This window comes from Equus quagga, chromosome 19 (assembly GCF_021613505.1).
Source record: "Equus quagga isolate Etosha38 chromosome 19, UCLA_HA_Equagga_1.0, whole genome shotgun sequence".
NCBI lineage: Eukaryota > Metazoa > Chordata > Mammalia > Perissodactyla > Equidae > Equus > Equus quagga.
In genome coordinates this window covers 37,737,286-37,757,576 of record NC_060285.1, presented here as the reverse complement: position 1 = coordinate 37,757,576, position 20,291 = coordinate 37,737,286, and the positions used below count along the sequence as shown (strand labels likewise).

Sequence of the window (20,291 nt, the reverse complement as noted above, 5' to 3'; positions counted from 1 at the left end):
TGTGGATTCAAGGGGTGACAAGTGTCTTTTGAGACTGAAAATCATTTGATTTGAGGTTTTTGATAAAGTAGGCTGCAGGTTCAGGAAAAAGTCTAGCGTCTTGTTTCTCAGTTGAAAGGGAATAGCTGAGGTGGTTATTTAAAGAAATTTTCTGTTTTGCAGTAGATTTATCTGTGTCTTTAACCTTATCTCCACATTATTCTTTTCCTGCAGAATAATCTGTTTACTATCCTTCCTAGGGTCAAGGGCGTTCCACTACTTCTCACCTTGGACTTGGGAACACACGTATTTACATTCAAAACTGCAAGTATGGTCACACCAAAACCGAATGATTTTAGCACAATAATAAGGCAGAGGTTCACTCTGAGTTTCTGAGCTCTGCTCTGGTGTGAAATAGTGAAGGAGGTTGAAGAATGTTAAACCCAGATAGAAATTTATACCATCTTTCTCTTTTACTTTTCCTCAGCTTCGTCTTTTTCTCTTTTCCTTCATTTCATCTTTACTTAGCTCTTCCTTTTTGCTTTTTTGTTTTGTTTTATTTTGTTTTTGGCTCATCAGAAAAAGGGCCACAGAAACTCCAAAGAGGCACATTGGAAGGGAGGAAATACCCCACGTCAGTTCAGCTTTCTGCCTCTGGATCCTGCGGAGAGTTCAGCCAGCAGGTGACTCCCATCCCAGTTGGGATACCTTCCCCAGTGCCCTGTCAATCACCCCCACGAAGCACTTCTCAATTTGGCTGGCGCAACCTCCTTCCACGCCTCCTACCCTCTCAGCTGTCAGGAAATCCTGGAGCCATCCTTGCCCTGGAGCCGCTTGTGTTTCTAATAACCATTGAGCTGAGCTAAAAAACCAAATAAACAAAACGAACACTTCAGGGGCCCTGCCCCAAAACCCAGGGTTGCTGGTGTCCGCCGTGGACCGGAGGCGATGCCGCCTCCTCCAGCTCGCTCTCTAAAGAGGAACCCGGGCCAGCTGCGCGCCACTTGCTTGTTTGAAAACGGGGAGCGAGTTGGGTCCTCGGCCCCATTCTGGGGGTGCTTGTGCATCGGAGGAGGGAGGACGTTCTGCAGTTTGAGGGCGCCTTTCCCAGGAAAGCCTCGCGGTGGGCAGTGCGCAGAGGGTTGGGTTTCTGGCAGCGGCGCGGCCACCCCACGGGAACACTGTGACCCCCATCCGCCCCCGGCCCCAACTCCAGCCTGTTGCTTCCCCGCCGCTCCAGGTCGGTTTTTCCCGGCGACTCTAGTGTGACTTCCAAACTCTTGGGCTGCTGGTTCACCTCGGAATTTGCCCACGCCTCCCGCCTGCTCCCCTCGGGCGGCAGAAAGTCGCGAGCGCCCCAGCTGTCGCCCAAGAAGTGAACCCGGGCCCGCGGGCAGTGCAGCGGCGGGGGGGCCAGCGGCGGCGATGAAGCCGTCGTGGCTGCAGTGTCGCAAAGTCACCGGCGCCGGGGGCCTCGGGGGGCCCCTGCCCGGCTCCTCTCCTGCCCGGGGACCCGCGCCGGCCCGCAGGGCTTTCATGGCCCCCGGCCCGCGGGGCGCGCTCGGGGGCCGGGGCTGCCGGGCGCTGTCCTCCGGCGGTGGCGACTACAGGAGCCACTTCGCGGCCTCGGTGACCGACCCCGAGAGGTTCTGGGGTAAAGCCGCCGAGCAGATCAGCTGGTACAAACCCTGGACCAAAACGCTGGAGAACAGACACCCGCCTTTCACCAGCTGGTGAGTGACTCATTCGCCAGCCCAGGTCCTTCTTAACTTTTCGGCACCAGGGCTCGACGTCCCCGGCACCGGGAGCTTGGCGTTCTGTAAGGAAAGGAGATCGAGGCTGGGGATGTGTTCACTCTTTCAATTTGTGTTTAATTTCAATTCCATAGCCAGCTCTCTTGCCTTCTCTTGAGGGATTCGGTTACCTCTTGTGAGCCCAGTTTCCTACAGACCAGAGATTTACCAGTCAGGCAGGCTCCGCTTGGCACAGGGGATGTTAAGCGCACTGAAAACAAAGGCCTTTCGCCAGGGCACTCACGGTCTAGTATGGGAGACAGCGATGTAAACAAATGCAAGCGGTGTAGGTGTAATAAACTAGGGAGGTGCATTACTTAGTATCCACACCCTGTGGAGAGGAAGAGGGTTGAGGACAGACTTCAGTAACATGTTACCTAAGTAGAGTTTGGAAGGATGGGTGTCTTCTCAAAGTCAAGAAGGACCTAATTATTAAAGACCGGGAGGTGGAAAACAGGTTGAAATTTGTTAGTGTGGTTGTGAAAAATTGTGTTGGCTGGAGAAGTGGGGGAGGGGGCTGCCGAGACCGGGGCTGGGTTGGGTGCCATGCCAAGTAGATTGGGTTATATCCATAGCCCTGTTGTGGATATGAAGCTGCACCATGGGGTACCCAGAAAGAGTGCACATGTAGGACAGGAGGTGCTAGGAATCATGGTAGGAATGACGTTTTTTCTCCTAGAGCTGCAATTATAAGTAGTTATAAACATCATTTTTATATTACAACAAACAGGGATACATTGTAGAATAAAGGCCAAACTTGGCAAAATATTAAGAGTGAGGCACTCAGTCTGGGAACTCAGAGTTGTGGCTGCTCTTTGGGCTGTGTGCCTAGCCCTTAAGAGTGTGGTTGCTCTCATCTGCCAGACATTAGGGAGAGAGATTTCCTGTAAAACTTGAGAAACACTGCAGTGGGATTTCCCATTCCCATTTCCAGGTTCCCAGCAGTGAGATGGGAGAATGACATGGTCAAGTTTGTATGTGACAAATGTCTCCTGGTTGAGAGCAGGGAACCTGGAATGGAGAAGGGCAAGTTGACCTGAGCCTGTTCCGTGTCCCCACCAGGGCCTGTCCTCTCCTGATTGTTTGGAATTGTTTACATGGTTTTCCCTTTAGAATGTAAGCACCTTTCTCCTTCTGATTCAATTTTTTCAATAGTGTTTGACTGACCCTCGTGTATGCTCCTGGCAGGGACCCAAGAAGTAGGTATACACCAGTGAGTACGATGTGGCCCTTGTTGTTTGGGAGTCATGATGATTAAGAGCATGGTCTCTGGAGCCAAAATACTGGATTTGATTCTGGCTGTCACAATTATTGGCTGTCTGTTCTCAGGCAAGTTACTTAATCTCTCTGTGATTCAGTTTTCTCATTTATAATTGTGGAAACAGTATGAGGATTAACTGAGTAAAGGATTAAGACCATGTCCTGAATCAAATAGACCCTATAAAAGTTAAAGGCAGAATAGCTATCTTTGCACTCTTACGCAACAATTGTTTTAGGAGCAGGAAGCCCTCGTAGTGTTCCTCAGATCAAAACACAGAGGTTACTGCCTCTACTAAAAGTGTATTCTCAAAATTCTGTGTACATGTATCTTTCACGAAGTATCGTGCTGAAATTATTTATGTGACCTTTCTCCCGTAAAATTGTATGCAGAGAACTCAATTCAGAAGTCACTGGGATATTCCAGGTAAAAACCAGTGAGGGCCAGACATTGGCAGTGGCAGTGGCAATGGAAGGAAAAGGACGGATTTTTAGAGGGTTAGTTGGGATCTGCAAGGGCCCAGCGGAGTGCAGAGAGTTGGAGTCAAAGGGTCCATCAAATAGACATGTAAGACCTGGATATTTTCTAACTTGTTCTTTGTTCTAATCTCTAGTTGCTTGCCTACATTTTCTAAAATTGTGTGCATAAAATGTTATTTTATATGAGAATTTTTGCCAAAATGTCCTTGTATTTTAAAAAATTTATTACATTGGAGATTATTGACATTTGGTAATACCGTATCTGAATTCTTCATCTTTGAACTCTTGGAATTGCGTGGCCATGCTTGTTTTATCAGCCCAAAAGATCAAAGAGAATAAGAGATAAGTCTTTGGGTCTGTATTTATTTCAGCAGGGTGATCCAATCTTACTAAGAAGTTTGGTCAGCAGAGCAGAGCTGGGAAGGAAGTAGAGCTGGGAGACCATACATCTAATCTTAAACTTTGTTCAATAATTCGTTTTTGGTTTAATCCATTATTGTGTTGGATACATTATTTGCGGATACTCCTCATTGGTTAACAATTTTCTACAAAGCTAAATTCAAGGGCAGGGTCAGTATCTTTTTGTGTGTGTGTGTTTACATCTCTAGGTCTAGGACAGAGCTGATAATAGGAGTTTAAAACATGATAGTCAAATAACAGGATACGTGGGTTTGCTGAGTTTTGCTTGTGTATGCCTTTGGGAAGTCGTCAGTGGGTACAGGCACAATTTGAGGTGAGGGAGCTTTGCTTATTTTCTTTGAAGCTGGGATCTGTGGAAGGGAATTGTTGACAGCCAAGTCCTTAAGGAAAATGAGGAGGCGTCGCCACAGCTAATCTTCCCTCCTACATGGAGCTGACATACATGCAGTCAAGATCTCTGATGCCCTTTGGCTTCCCAGAGGCAAGAGGGATTCTCCTGCTTCATTATAAGCTCGTCTGTTTGTTTTTCATGAAAGAAAACTCCCCTCCAAAATTACAGGTCTATCAGAAAGCCCAACATATAAATAGTAATGCGTATTCGCTTTCACAATGGCATAAACTACCCAACAGTAGATTCCATATGCAGAGGTATGAACATGGACTAGAAACCTTTAAGGGTGATCTACTGAAAGGACTTTCCATTATAGGAATGGCCCTGTAAAGTACATTTCTGGCACTGTAATCTCTGAGATCTTTGAAAAACAAATCCCAGTCGCATGTGGGTTCTTTAGGCAACCGCCTTTCCTCACAGTTTAGTGCTTAATTCACATTGTTGACACCTGGCTTTTGAAAGGGTAATGAAGTCTCTGTTACAGACCTCAGTGGAGAACTGCAATCAGAGGTGAAGCAATTGGAAATTGGAGTAATTTCTCTACTCCTGGAACAACAGAAGAAATGTTTGGGTTATTTTTTTCCTGTTGAATTAGACATCCTGCTGCCTATCCTGAAACTGAAATCTAGCCACCACTCTCTGAAGGATTAGGCAATTCACTTTTGTGTCACACATTGCCATTGACTTCCATCTGGGTCATCAGTTTATCCCTTTCTGTGGAAGCATTGCAATTCCGTTTTAGTTTATTTTCATGTAAACAACATTCATGATAAGGCTATCATTGAGAGTCTATCTATTTGATTTGAGAGTCCTACTATTTGATTTAGAATTTAATATGTATTAACAGTGACTGTTAGCTGAAAAGGAAGACTCCAACCAAATGCAGATTATAGAAAATGATTTCAGCTTGGTTAACACTTCTGTAAGGGAAATAGTGTAGGTTTTTCAACGTGCAAGATCTCAGTTACTTCTAGTTATGAGATAAAAGTTGTTTAATCCCTCCAAGTCTTAAAATGGCTCATAAAAGTTAGCGGCATCAACCATTCACTGACTGTGTGTATAGTACAGAGAAAATGGTGAAAGAGATAGTGAAGGAACTTATCACGTGGTAGGAGGGGAGACATGCATTCATTAAATAAATCATTACAAAACCATTTATTTAGAGTTACAGCAGATGCTAAGAAATACAGTGGTTAATGGGGGATTTAACATAGTCTTCTCTAGGAGGATCATGGAAGGAGTCTTCAGAAAATGATGTGTAAACTGAGATTACAATGAGTAGGGATTACGTCTGAGAAGTGGGGAGGAGCATTCCAGGCAAAGAAAATAGCATATGCAAAGGCCATGAGATATGAAGTAGCTTAGTAAATTCTAGAAACTGAAAGACGGCTAATGAGGCTGAGGCTTAAGGAATGACAGGGCAACGATCAAGAAATGGCAGAAGAGAGCCATATCGTGCATGGTCTTGTGAGTCATATTAAGGATTTTAAAATTTTTTCCTGACACATAACACATGTCACATAATGGATGATCAAAAATGCATTTTCCACTCGTCTTTCTGCACTGGAACAAGATAAGTTTGAGTTCAACTTCAGCTTTAGCACTTACCTTGGGCAAGCCTTAATATCCTCATTTACAAAGGGAGAATAATGATAGTATCAATTTCTTAGGATTACATGGGGGGAGAGGGGACAGGAGCTTGTCAAATGTCTAGGACTGTTCCTGACACACAGTACTAGGTATTAGTGTCTTTGGAATATGGAAGCGATAGTCCTATAGGCTAATATAGTCCAGGAAGTTTTCAGAGAAACGGTAGCATTTGAATGGATCTTAAAGTAGGACTTAGGAGAAAACATTTTTGTGTGGGGATCACACGTGACAGGCATAGAGGTAAGAAAGAACCAAGTGTGCTTGGTATAGTAGATGAGTTGGCTCACAGTGTTTATTTTGAGTTAGTGATACTGGACTTCAGAAGATCATTTCAGGATGGTTTTAGAAGGCTGGAATAGCAAGCTAAGGCATTTGCGTTCATTCCTTAGGCTACAGGTCACAATCTGACTGTAAGCTGGCAGATAGGTTTTGTTTGACCCAGGTGCTGGGGTTTGTTTGTTTGTTTTCTTAAGTAGTTGTTGTATTTAAACATTGGAATTTCATTTAAAATATAAATTTCCTTTTAACATTTCATTTTTTGGGCTTCTCTTGAAGAAAAGCAGAATATCAGTCAGCATTCTTGCATGACAACAGTTGGCTGGAACTGCGTAGCTGCCGTCCCAGGTTAAGTTAGACGTAGTGACTGCCTGGCAGTGGAGTTCAGGGAAGGAAAGAATTTATGGTGACTGCAAGAATTTGAATCAGGTATCCAAGTGGAGGAACTGATTGTGAAATTAAAGATGGTAGTTTGAAAACTGGGAGAGGGCTTAACGTAGAATTGTAGATTTGACTATATGTTGCAAAAAGGGGCAAGTTGAAGCCTGATGAATATTGAGTGGGGAGAGAGAGAGAGAAAGAAAGAGGAAGAGTAAAATACCAAGAACTGAACTTTGGAGACAAGTTAAAGTAAAAACTTGTGAGAATGGATGAGACTTGTTCAAAGAAGTAAGAGAAGGAAAGGCAGGATATTTTAGTGTTGGAGTATGAGGAAGAGAAGAGATAAAAATCGGGAAAGTCAGTAGTGGTGAAGGGCTCTGGAGATATTTGAGGCTACTGAGGATTGAAAGATAGCAGTTTTGGCTCAGAAATCCTCGGTGACTTATAATAACATGTCGTCAATGGAGAGATGAAGGCCACAGCCAGAATAGTGCCATACAGAGAGAACTGATGGTAGGCAAAAACATCCCCTAGAGGTATGTGATGGTGACAGGAAGGGGAGACAGGCTGATAGCCTTTGGAGGTACCTGGGTTATGTGAAGTTTCCTCACTGTCTTAGCTTTCCTCTCCTCCCCCTTTAGGAGACACTCACATTTGGAGGCAGAAGTGAAGAAATCTGTTAAATAGGAATGCAAGGAATTTTGCTTATTTTGAAAGCTGTTCCTCATCGACAGGCCCCCATGTTTTTGCAAGTTTAACTTTGTGTGGTTTCTTATCTTTTTTTCTTTAGACACTAGAAGTTTATGAAAGAAACAGGATGGAAGAGTCTAAAAAGTGGAATAAAGAGCTGCTTAGCAGATGTGTATACTCTCCTTGTATAGCACAGAGATTCCATTTAGCTGGGTATCTAAACACTTGATTGTGAGTTTGACAGAGGAGGGAAGGAGACAGTTGAAAAGGGTTGAAAGAATTAACATTTGTTAATTTGTAAATTATCCTGGGGATATCAGGCATCGAGTCTGTAGGTCGTTCAGGGGGAAAAAAAGTTCTTTATCTCGTACTTGCAACTTTTCTGTGGGCTGGCATTGTTTCCAGGGAAAACAACCGAGGAAAATATCATGTGGATTTTATGCAAACAGAAAGTAATTTAATTCCCTTACTGAATTTTTGTTCTTTGGCAAACAATTGGTCTGCTGTATTAAACTGTTTGCGAAATTCAGCCTTAAAAAAAATGTGCTAAGATTTTCTGAAATTTCCTTCAGATTTATCAGATTTTATTAAAATTATATTTAATTGTGGTTTGAAGGTGAGGGTTTTATCTAAAGATGAAAAATTTGCCCCCTTTTGACAAACTGTAAATGAAATGAATTTATTCATAATATTGTGCACAGTACAGGTATGTTTAAAATTTAAATTATCATTTTTTATAAATACAAAAAATATTTTAAGAAGGTACAGGATCGGCATGAAAAATGTCCTGACAGAAATACAGTCCTTCAAAATCACCTCATCAAGAAAGACCAATTTCTAGAGATGGGCCTTATTTTATATGCTGAAGGTCAGCAGCCTGGTGCTGTGCTGTATCTAATTTTCTCAGGCTGTCATGCGGCTGAACCTTCAGGACAGAACAGAGTGAACTGCAGGAATGCTGCAATTACATAAGCAAGGGTGGATTGCTTGGCAAATGGCGCAATCAATGAACAATGGAAATTCAGTCAGCTGTGACTGATCAACTACCAGGTGTGGGGAAAATCTAAACTCTTAGCACTTCCTGGAAGCTGGCTCACTTTTCTTTTCTTCATGCCATATATTATGAGTTGAGGAAAAAAATTTAATGATTGAAGTTATTTGCTGCTTCTTCATCTTCTTTTTTTTTCTTAAAAAAAAAAGAATTTCCACTGTCATAAGAAACAAGCAGCAACTCCGTGAGGGAGATCATTGCTTTGCACTGTGACATTTGCAGGAGAAGTGTGTGGGAGGATAATCAATCTTCGTGATAATATATCTGAGTGTAATAACCTCTTTACATTTAGGAAGCACATCTGAATGTGGAATGCAAATCCTTTATCTAAACTATGTGGATAGAAAACTTATTATGAAAGATAATGATTATATTTGCTTTTGCTGATGTCATGACCAAATGAGGTAAGGGACAGTGCATAGAAGGAGAGGTACTTTTCTTATAATATCTGGGAAAATTGAAGTTTAGGAATTTCAAATTTGAAAGTATCCACTTCAAAGTCTTAGAATATCCAAAAAAAAGAAGCTCTTTCAAATACTAAGTTAGAGGAGGGTAGATTTTAATGTATGACTTTTAGGTAAATAGTGAATTTTACTGGTTTAAAATATGAATTGCTCTGAGTGGGAGAAAAGCAAGTAAAGTCTGTAGGTCTCTGACTTATGAGCTAACTCTGGATAATAGGAAGACCTTCTTATGTTTCGGTGTTAGAGTAACAGCATTTCCCAAGTATAACCCTTCACGATGTCTCTCTTAAGTGGATACATCAGTTAAGTAAAAGAAATTTGGGAAGATTAAGAAAAATGAAAGAATGCTCAGTATCTACTATAGCTATGACCAATACAGATATTTGTAAAAAAAAATTTAGCATGATAGAATGGTAAAAAAAAATTGGTAGCTGAAGGGACGTAAAATCAGTATTGTTGACTGTTTGCTGAGTTACTGTGAGCTGACGCATTGGAACTTAGAAAAGTCTACTTTCCCACTAATCTCACTTTGCTTTCTCTCCACACTTTTTATTATTTTCATAGAGTTCATTGATTCTCCATTGAGAGTGAAGTGCTTTTCTAAACCACGGATGCCCGGACGCTGCTTCCTCCCAGCTCTCCTCTCTTAATCTGGCCTGAATGAAGTTTGCTAGTGTTACCAGTGGGAAGTTGTCAGATACCCTATTTTGGCGGGTAGGAGAAAAGAAAGTTGAGGATCATTAATAGTGGAGAAAAGAAACTGATTTCTGGGTTAAAATTTTGGTTCCACTCTTTGAACAGTATCTTGCCCCAAATAATTATAAAATGGAGAAATTACAAAATGCGGACTCTGATGGCTGTTATTGTTCAGAGGTATCTGTTCTCCTCTACTCCAGAGCACACAGGAGAATTGGATTTCCCCACCCAGGCGTGGCTGTGAGATTAGCCTTGGCTCATTCAAGAAGAGAAGTAAGGTGTGTCACCTCAGGGAGAAGCATTTAATTGTTAGTGCTTCAGTCCTTAGGCCTCTCTGGTCTGTCACAGCCATTGTGGAAGCACAGGTAGGACAGAAGTAGTCCGGATTGTTGAGCAAAAATGCATAGATGACAATGCTGTGGGGAGGTCCCCTTGAACCCACAGTGAAGTTGCATGACTGAGAAGTAAACATTTATTTTTGCAAGATACTGAGAGTTTGTGATAGGTGTTGTAATCTAGCCTATCCTTATTGATTGAGAGGGAAAGAATAATAGCTTTATAGGATTATTGGAATGATTAAGTAGGCTAATGTACATACGTAGTGTCCAGTATATAGTAAAATAGCTAAGCTTTGTTGTTTCCATGCTGTGAGCCAGGTACCATACTAAGTGCTTTAATTCATTTAATATTTATAACAACCCTGTGAGGTCAGGTCAATATTTATTTCCATTTAATGGGTGAGGAAATGGAGATACAGAGAGTTTAAGAAACTTGCTTAAACTTATAAAACTACTAAGTAGCAGATCTAGGATTTGAGTCTGAATTTAGCATCTGTACTCCATCTAAATATGATGGTGATGTGGGCTCAGCGAGTTGAGGAGTTGAAAGAAAGATTTCTTGGAATCTCAACGTTGGGTAGTAGTGTTTCTTTATTCAGAGAATAGCATGGAGACAGGACCCATGGGCAGTGAAGAGCTGCAAGTATGGGCACAGGACCCATGGGCATGGAAGAGCAGCAAGTATGGCCACAGGACCCATGGGCATGGAAGAGCAGCAAGCATGGGGACAGGACCCATAGGCAGTGAAGAGCTGTAATGAGTTGGGGGTAGGGCTAAATTTATAAGGTATAGGTATGTGAGTTATTTCTTTACAAGACAAAGGAAAGATCATGTAAAAAAAATCATTAAAATGGTATCAGTTCAGGTGGGGTCTGTTTATCGGGTGGTCGTATAGCTTTGGATACGAATCAGGTCAAATCAGGTCAGGACGTCCTATGCTTCCCGGAGGATGATATAGATCGGTATGTAGGGCAGGATGCCTTGGACTTCTCGCCCTGGGGCAGCCTTGATCCTCATTATAAAATTCCTCCTGACCTGGCCCTGAAATCTTTTGGGAATATGGACGACAGTCAATCTTCTGCAACTACTTCCAGCTGTACAAGGTTGTAGAGCTGTCCCTAAATGGGACCATCGGGGTGCAGACAGGAAGTTCAGTGGACCGGAAGGTTGGGCCTGCAGAGTCCAAAGCAGACAAGGTATACAGATCCTCTGGAGACGAAAGAATAATTTGACAAGAAGTGGTCCAGGAGGTGAAACTTTGTTAACATATGGAAGACAAATAACGATATAGACTACAAATTATAATAAGAAATACAAGCAATGTGATTAACCCAATGAATAAGTAGTCCAGAGACCTGGACCTGACCAGGAGTCCAACCAATCATTTAGGGATAGGGTAGGGTGACTCATATCAGATAGGAGGCCAGACATATTTTGATGGCAGTCAGGAATATAGACACAACATTTAGTTTTTATAATGGCACAAGTGAGCCCCTCTGCTACCATCAAGACACCCAGCGCCATTCAGTTTTGGAGGACCGGCTTACACATTGGAGATACTTCTACATTGAGCAGTGAAAGGCTATGTAGTGTATCATTTAATGCTTTCATGGTAAATTTGTTTAGGTCTCCCATGTGCCAGATGACAATTTCGATTCCTAATTGGGGAAGGAAAATTGGGGCAAGGTGATCAGTGGAAGACAGAATGGGTCCAGCATTGTTATAGATTGGGTAGGTTAGCAGGAGGAGAAACAGTAAATTTAATTCTACCTTGCATCCAGATGAAGCCTAGGGTGCATCATCTGATCCATGCAGGCAGCAGCCAGGGCCATAAGTTGGAGCCACATAACCACCAAATGCCTTTAGGGGCTAGCCAGCATATGCTGGGCTGTCTATCCCAGTCAGTCCCAAACGAATCAGTATTTTTTAAGACTATGATATGAGAACACATATAAGGGGGAATTTGTCACATAGGTTGGGTGCTATTAGGCCACTTATTACGTGCGATTGGTTTGTTCCTGACATAGAGTGGCCTTTTGACTGAGTTGACCACTAGTAGGAGTAAGCCAAATATATTCATCCCAAATTTGATATAGTCCATCCTGTGTGTATTGATAGATTGAGGACTTTACCTTTGCAACTTGTTGTTTATGATGAACCTATGACAAGGCAAATTTAGTTAGCATTTGTGCAGTAGAATTCAAGGAAAAGGTCTGACTGTGGCAAGGGAGCTCCCAGGTATCAGAGACGGATAACCACAAGGAGACATTATGATTAGTAATAGATGAATCTTGTAGAAGAGAAGAGCTAGAATCTAATATCCATGAATGTGTACCATAGCTTCTACTGAAACATAATTTTTCTCTCTAAAATCACCCTCGTTTTTACAAAAGATAGCCAAGTTAAGATGAACTGCTTTTCAGAATAAGTGTAGTTTCAATAAAACATCATCCAATTATTTACATAAGTTCAGCAAGAATAGCAATTGATCATATAGGCTCTTTTAAATCGGCTTTGCTGGAATTTTTTTATGAGGAATTGCAGATTGAACTTTAAAGGCTTCTCAAGGCCAGAAAACCCAAGCCAAGGACTTGCCATCAGATTTTGCCTGCAATACCTACAGATTTGGGTGGATTCCTCTCTTTTCGAGGTACCCCCAAATATTTTGAGGTTCCTTGCACCTGCCAGGTAAGTGACCTTCCTTGCTTACCCATAAGGTTGCTAGGAAATGATGTACCAGGCCAATATTTCCAAGTGGCTTTATTCCAGAAAGTCAACCTTTACTCCTCAGAAGCTGTCTTGTCATCTGAGCCTATGTATTTCTCTCAAATATGACATTCCAGTCAAAGCCTTGGTAATATAACCAATGTTTCCAAATGTGTCCTGTTAGAAGGAGAACAGATTCTTATTGGACTTATACAAATTACTATATTGCTGTAGTAAATAACCATACTCACCTGCTCACTAAGTTTCCAAATTCTGGAGGGACCAGGTAAGGAGAAAAAGATAAATGTTTCAGTTTTGCTCACAAAGGTATAATTTTACCAAATTGCTATATGTCATAGTTAGCATAAAAGAAAAGAGAAAAGGATTTCCCTAAATCTGAGAAAACAAAGCAAAACATCCAAAAATCAACAATATTTCAAACAAAAGTCATAAAAAATTATAATCATCCTCATCAGTTCACACACTTCTGTATAATCTATTCTTGATCTTAATCTTCTGTTAGCAGATTTATGAGGTCATCAGTTTCTCTGTTAAAGTTCTGTAATTTCTTACCCCATTCAGTTTTATCATCTGAAAGTTTATCAGAAACCTGTACTCTAGAATCCTGTGTCAGAATTCTTTCCGTGAATTTCTCTGAAGAAGAAACATATTTGCAAAAGCAAAAAGCATCAGGGTAAAAGAGCAACTATCTGCAAATGACGAAAGACTCAAAAGGGCAGTTGACAAAGAAACTTGGTTACTTTTGTGACATCAAGATAATAGCTAGAATTATGGCTGACAATCAGGACAGATCAGAATTTTAGGAATGTTGTATAATTTCAAAACATATCAATAGCATCCACCCACATAATACCACCTGAGAAAGTTTATCATCATTTATTTGACAATGCTTCCCATGTAATTTAACAGACAAAATAATCCTAATTAGTTTGGTATTTTCCTCCTAATAGGAAGAGAGAGAAAATTTCTTTGAAAAGTCTCAGGGGCCCTCTGAAAATCCTCATGGAAATTTTCTTCCTTCTACTAGGTTGAAAGAAAGCCTTTATTCAGGATTTGAATATTTCGTTTTGAAGGAGAAGCTTGTCAAAAATTTCAAAAGGTTTTAAAACATTTGTTCAAATAGGAAACAATGCTCACTGCAAAACGATGCTCAGGTTATCTATTCAAAGTGACAACCAGAAACTGTCAAGAGCAATTATAACAGTCAAATCTTAGTAGAGAGACCTCAGCCCCTCTGAACATAAAAAATTATTTTAACAAAACATAGATTTTCTGTCTTTTAGGTAGACTTTACTCAAAGAAAAACCTTTTATATCCTCTTTATCAGGAGCAGACCAAAAGTTCAAGAAAATTACCTTTTGAGAGAAAACCAAATTTTAATTTTTGCACCAGCTTATTTTTAACATTAAAACTCATTTGCTTAATTTGATTTACTTTAATCTCAGCCAACTTGACCAGGCATAAAACTTCTTTCAGAATTTCTCCTTCAGAAACCTTTTGCAACCTTCGTTTTACCTTCAGAATTTGTCCCATGCTTTCTTTCTTCCCTTGTAGTACTTTAGGACAAATTTATCTTCCTTAACCAAATAAACAAATATTTCCGTTCTTTATACCTTCTTTACTGAGAACATACATTTTAATTTCCTTGTATACAAAGATGTTTTCCTTATTAATTTTAATTTTAGTAGCTTTAATTACTAATTTATATTAATTAGAATTTTCATCTCTTACCCTTAGTGAAGACTAAAAACACAAGCAATTATGAACTGTCTTTTACATTAGCATTCTAAACACTTTTGATAATTTCCAGAAACATCTTACTTCATAGTAGTAAAACACAGGCATGTTTACTAGTAGACCCAAACATCCTTTAGCCTCTGCAATAAGAAGCCAAAATTAAATGACTTAGACATGTTCAGCAATGATGTTTCAGTGTTCCATGCTATCCAAAAATGACCCAGATACTTAACAGATTTTTATCACTTAACTTAACTTGACAAAACTCTAAAGTTTTAAGTGGTCAAAAAGAATTTGGAAGCTGTTTTTTTCCAAGTATACAGACCATCACACATAATTATTGTACCCAAAAACCCTTACCCATTTTAATCTATTTAAATCATTTGTTTCTAACAATTATAGTCAGATTACCCATGAAAACTCCATGAGACATTAGACAAAATTAGCTATCACTTAAAGCTATTATTTGCTGATGACTTTGTAACAGACAACATGAATTTATTTGACTAGTAAACCCAGGCTGCACGTCTGCATCATATTCCAAATACTGACAATTATGACGACATGCCTATTTCAATCAAGACAATAATCTTAAACAAGCTTTTGTTTACCAACGATTAATTGATCTCATGCTAACTTGAAAGACATTGGGTTAATTTCTATTACATTTAGAACTTATGTAAGTGCTTACTTTAAGCCACTTAAACAGAGCTCTTAATTTTGGCCATACCATTTGGAGGTAAAATATCACTCATATGTAACATACATATAGACACACATACACAGAGGCTCCACAGCTATTGTTTTAAGATTACTGAGAAAATCAGGTACAGTCATACAAAGCTCACCGGTTATGAATCCAAATTTTGTTTTGAGCCTTTTTACTAATATTTGTGGAGAAGACACTCAAGATGCTAGATTTTTGGCCAGGACTCTCCTATGGCCGTCTTTTGACCGAAATTTTCCCTTTTTCTTTTTTCAGTCCTAGGAATTAACTACATCACAAAGGCACAGAGAAACCCCTCAAGTTTTCTCCAAGATGGAGTTTCTGGGGCATAATCCATCCAATTGAAAGCGTTTCCAATTAATTAAATTCACCCGATGGGTGAGTTTCCAGGGATGCTTGAGGCATTCCCCATGGCTGTAAAGCCAGGGTCTGACTGACAGCAGCTGGAGAAAGGGTGCAGAGCCCGATTGCAGGTGTCAACATAGTTATAAGTCCCACTCAGCCCAGGCACTTAGTCCCTGAGCCAGCACAAGGTGAGTCAGGGAAGCAGGAGTCAAAGGCCTGGAGGCTGGGGGCTGGGGCTCCCAGTGCCAGGGTTGAGAGTTAAGTCCCTGGCAAGAGGATTTCAAGTTTTTGATTTTACAGAAGGTCCAGGTTCTGCTCAGGTCCAGCCTGAACTTAACCTTGACTTGTTGACAACAGAGGATGTGATGAATGAATCAGACAGAGAAAGGAAAAGAGGAGATCTGGCCTTGCCCTCATGGCTTCTTCGTGACGCTTATCAAGGATTGCACAACAGTTCCCGTGCTGGGGCACACCACCCCAGCAGGACAGTTCACAGAGTAAATCACAGGTCGCCTATCCTCATAACCAACTCAGTAGGTCCCTAAAATACTCAATGAGTCAACTATCAAGAGAGGGCACCCCACTTGGGGTTGCTGGGGTGATCAGGCCTGGAAGCCAGAGGCGGGGCTCCAAGGGGTGGAGCCTTTGACTCTTTAAAGATTTCTTTGTTTCTCAGTTGCAAAGCTCAAAAGGAGCCCCAAATGGCCACTGTAATTCTAAGAGAGATGAAAGAATAGGGTGCATTACTTTGAAATCCCCCTGAACCTAGGGCAACATCCTACCCATTGTTCCTCCTGTGGGGTTCGTATAGCAATGGGTGATGGGGGCGTCCCTCTGCATCGCATCCCTTGTATATCTTCCCTATTATGCCTGGCAGTAATAGGTGCCTGGTGAATGGTCTCAGAGGTAAAAGAATAGAGAAAAACAGTGAAGAATTTTCTGCTGTCTGGGGGACATTCTACAAATTACATCCTGGAGCCGTTGTCCCAAGAAGGAGTTCCCATACTCAGCCAAAGTTTAGAGTTTGGTACTTTCCTTGAACCGGAGTTCCTGATTTGGAGTTTCCCGTGGTTCGGAATGTGGTCAGGAGCCATAGAGAGGGATACCCATCCGGCCTTAGGAAAAGAAACCTGCCATGGGAGTCTTGGAGATTGGCGACCATCCTAATGACTTAAGTAGTCAACCTGTGCCTATGTAAAATTTATATATTAGGCACAGGATTAGGAAGGAATGGATTAATTCATTCTACATCACCCTCAGGCTTAAGGTACTGATTCTCTTCAGGCTGAATGCCATGATTTGCCCCATAGAGTAGCTATGGGTGGCCAACTTGGATTCATACAGTTGTCTGAGAAGCTTCCCAATGGAGAAGTGAATTTAGATCCATCCTTGAAAAAGAGGAAGGCACGAGGAAGAAAAGTGCACTTACCGGAACATAAACTCACAAGTCTGCGAAGCAAGATCCCTGTATGGGCCACCAGAAGAAACGATGTGGGCTCAGCGAGCTGAGGAGTGGAAAGAAAGATTTCTTGGACTCTCAAGGTCTGGTAGTAATGCTCTTTTATTCAGAGAATAGCATAGGGACAGGACCCATGGGCAGTGAAGAACTGCAATGGGTTGAGGGTAGGACTAAATTTATAAAGCATAGGTATGTGAGTTACTTCTTTACAAGACAAAGGAAAGATCATGTAAAAAAAGTCATTAAAAGTGGTATCAGTGCAGGTGGGGTCTGGTTATCGGGTGGTCCTATAACTTTGGAAACAAATCAGGTCGGATCGGGTCAGGACATCCTATGCTTCCGGAGGATGATATAGATCGGTATGTAGGGCAGGATGCCTTAGGCTTCTTTCCCTGGGGCAGCCTCGATCCTCATCAATGGTATATTGTTTTTATAATAATAGTCTCAGTTAATTTTAGTTTTTCTTTCTTTTTTATCCTTTCTCCACTGAAAGCACTAAAAGTAATTTAGAAAGTTGGATCTATATCTCAGAAACATTTGGAAAATATCCATATTAGATATGAAATAATAGATTGATGCTCTTTGAAAAAATAAATTGTATTTTATATAAAAATTGTTTAACGTGTGCAACAGTCCCAAAGGTATGGGAAGGAAGGGTTTATGTTAATCGTTACCTGCTTTAGAAATGTTTCCTGGACAGTAGAAAGCAACATTAATCTCCTTTCTTAAAAAATGCTCTGTTGATTTTTTGGCTTAAGGAAAATCTATAATGACCACATTATTCATTGCTTGCAGCATGCTTTAATATTATTTTTATGAGAACATGGTGATAAATAGCCTAATTAATTCATCTAATTATGAATGTTTGAAAATTTTTCTTTTCTCCAACCTCTCGGTAAAAGAAAATACTAGAACTTGTATGTTTGTAATTAGGGAAGTTGGTGATCTTATTTACTTTGTTGTGCATTTATGTATAGTATTTTTTCCTGCTTTTCTTTTGTTGTTTTTCGTCTTGATCCTCGTGCAGGTGGACAGATGTTGATAAACAGCATATGTTAAATGCAGAGATGAGTTTCTTAGGAATCACACTGTGTACAGCTCTCTTCGTTCTATTATGAATATCCCATTCTTTGAAATCCAGTACCAGTGATGCGGGGTCGGTGAGCCGAGGAGTCGAAAGAAAGATTTCTTAGACTCTCAAGATCTGGCAGTAGTGCTCTTTTATTTAGAGAATAGTGTGGAATAGCATGGGGACAGGACCCATGGGCAGTCAGAGCTTCTGCTGCCCCCAGTTGAGGGTTAGAGCTAAATTTAAGGCATAGGTATATGATTCATCTCTTTACAAGACAAAGGAAAGAACATGAAAAAAAGTTAAAATGGTATCAGTGCAGGTGGGGTCTGGTCATTGGGTGATCCCATGACTTTTAGACAAGAATCAAATCAGATCAAGTAAAGGTTAGAAAGGTTAGACGCCACCACCCTAAACCAGTTACATGAGATTGCCAGACAGCAACCAACTTAAGTTCTTGCCTCTGGCATTGATTAAGAGCTTCTAGAGATAAGACCATCCCCCCTTCTTCCTGGCACAGAGAGGGAGGCATCTTTACAGATAGAGGTTTCCCTTAGAAATGTAAATGTTTCCCAACAAAGGGGCAAACAAATTCCACTCCTTGGAGCCTGAATCTCATCTGTAGTTTTAAAACTAACCAGCCTAAAAATCCTCATCATAAGCCATTTTAAAATTAAGCGGCCTAAAAATCCTCATCACCAGGACAGTGAGTTGTGGTCTGTGTCACTTACCTGTGTTATTACATAGAGGTTGCCAAACTTTAGGGAACAAATGATCTAAAAATGTTGAATGCTTCCTTTGAGTGCTTAGGGCGTGAGGCACAAGACTTGGGATATTTGGAAAGTTTGCAATAGATTGAGAAGGAAACTCACTTGTGATTATTTTTTGGCTCATGACTCAGCTATTCCTTTCTTTAAAGCTCATGCATTGTCTCTCGATAATGATAACCAATAATAATAATAATAACCATGGCAATGGAACGGCCGTTTCTAGTTCTTGAGCGCTTGCTCTGGGTCAGGCCCTATGCAAAGACTATGAATTCGTTCTTTGAATCCTCCCCACACCTTATGAGCTAGGTATAGTTATAATGCGTTTTTATAACTGTGTAAACTAAAGGACAGAAAGATTAAGTGACTCGTCATATAGTGGCGGACTTAATTTTTTAACCCAGTTGAGTTATGCTGTAGAATCCAATTTCTGTAACGAGTTTGTCAACTGAAGTAAAGAGTCTAGGTAAAGGTTAAATGAAGCAGTTTATTTGATAATCAAAGTGAGGAACTTGAGTCCTCAGGAATGGTCCAACAGAGAATTGTGAGGAACCGCTCCAAGGTCTTCAGATCTGAGGGCCGTTTATGTACTTTTTTTTTTTTTTTGAGGAAGATTAGCTCTGAGCTAACATCTGCTGCCACCCTCCTCTTTTTGCTGAGGAAGACTTGCCCTGAGCTAACATCCATTGCCCATCTTCCTCTACTTTATATGTGGGACACCTACCACAGCATGGTGTGCCAAGCGGTGCCATGTCCACACCCGGGATCCGAACCGGTAAACCCTGGGCCACTGAAGTGAAACGTGTGAACTTAACCACTGAGCCACTGGGCTGGCCCCTATGTACTTTTCTTTTCTTTTTTTTAACAAAAAAAGGGCTTACACATCTAATAGTCATATACCTCAAAGATAACATAAATAAGAAGTTTTTGGTTATACATCAAATAAGGCTTTTTATGTTGGTGTTATCTACGTGTGGAGGGAGGCAAGGACAAAGGTCATTACTTTTCCCTCAATCTTTAAGAAATGAGGCTTGGAAATGTGAGAGGGAGGAACCCTTTGTCTTTTCCCATTGTTGATCTGTCCAGCTGGCGTCTTCATGAGGCTTGGGCTTGCAAGGTCGTGCTAACACAGGCTTAAAATGGCCTACACGGCCGCTTCACAACACAGCGTGCATTTCTGTACTGACTTTCAGCCTGTGCAGCTTGCTTGCTAGATTCACTTGTTAGACCAGGGAGAGGGGTCCCAAAAGGTCGTTCACAGGGTATAACTACACTTTAACTTGTGTCTGGTGGTTATGTGACTGTTTAGATGTCAGGACCTAGAAGGTACAAAAGAGTGTGAACAATGTTAGAATTCTAAAAATTTCAATCAGAAATGCAACTTCCTTTCTCCTCATTTGTCATCTGTTTCTATGCGTCTTCTACTCTCCTCTCAATTTAGAGGAATGTAAATCTTCTCTGTTTTCCCAGAGTCAATTTGCACATGTCTTCTTGACAAATGGTTCTTTCCTAAAAAGCCTATCACCTTGAATCTTATTTCCCTTTAAGCTAGTGCGGCAAAGAATGCTCAATCCTCATCTCCGTTTTGTCACTC

General features: G+C 41.0%; 1 protein-coding gene across 3 annotated transcripts in view; it reads left to right on the top strand.

The window, feature by feature from the left end:
- Positions 1-1,024: 1,024 nt before the first annotated feature.
- The window catches only part of ACSS3 (acyl-CoA synthetase short chain family member 3), a 167,700-nt gene continuing 148,433 nt past the window's right edge, over positions 1,025-20,291 (top strand). For 2 of the 3 annotated variants that reach the window (XR_006886145.1, XM_046646348.1), the window contains exon 1: positions 1,025-1,712. Coding sequence is in view for 2 of the 3 variants with exons in the window: in XM_046646348.1 (XP_046502304.1) it covers positions 1,405-1,712 (308 nt within the window). In the remaining variant the exon portion in view is untranslated. The remainder of the gene's footprint in view (positions 1,713-20,291) is intronic. The other variant, XM_046646347.1, reaches the window with a different exon arrangement.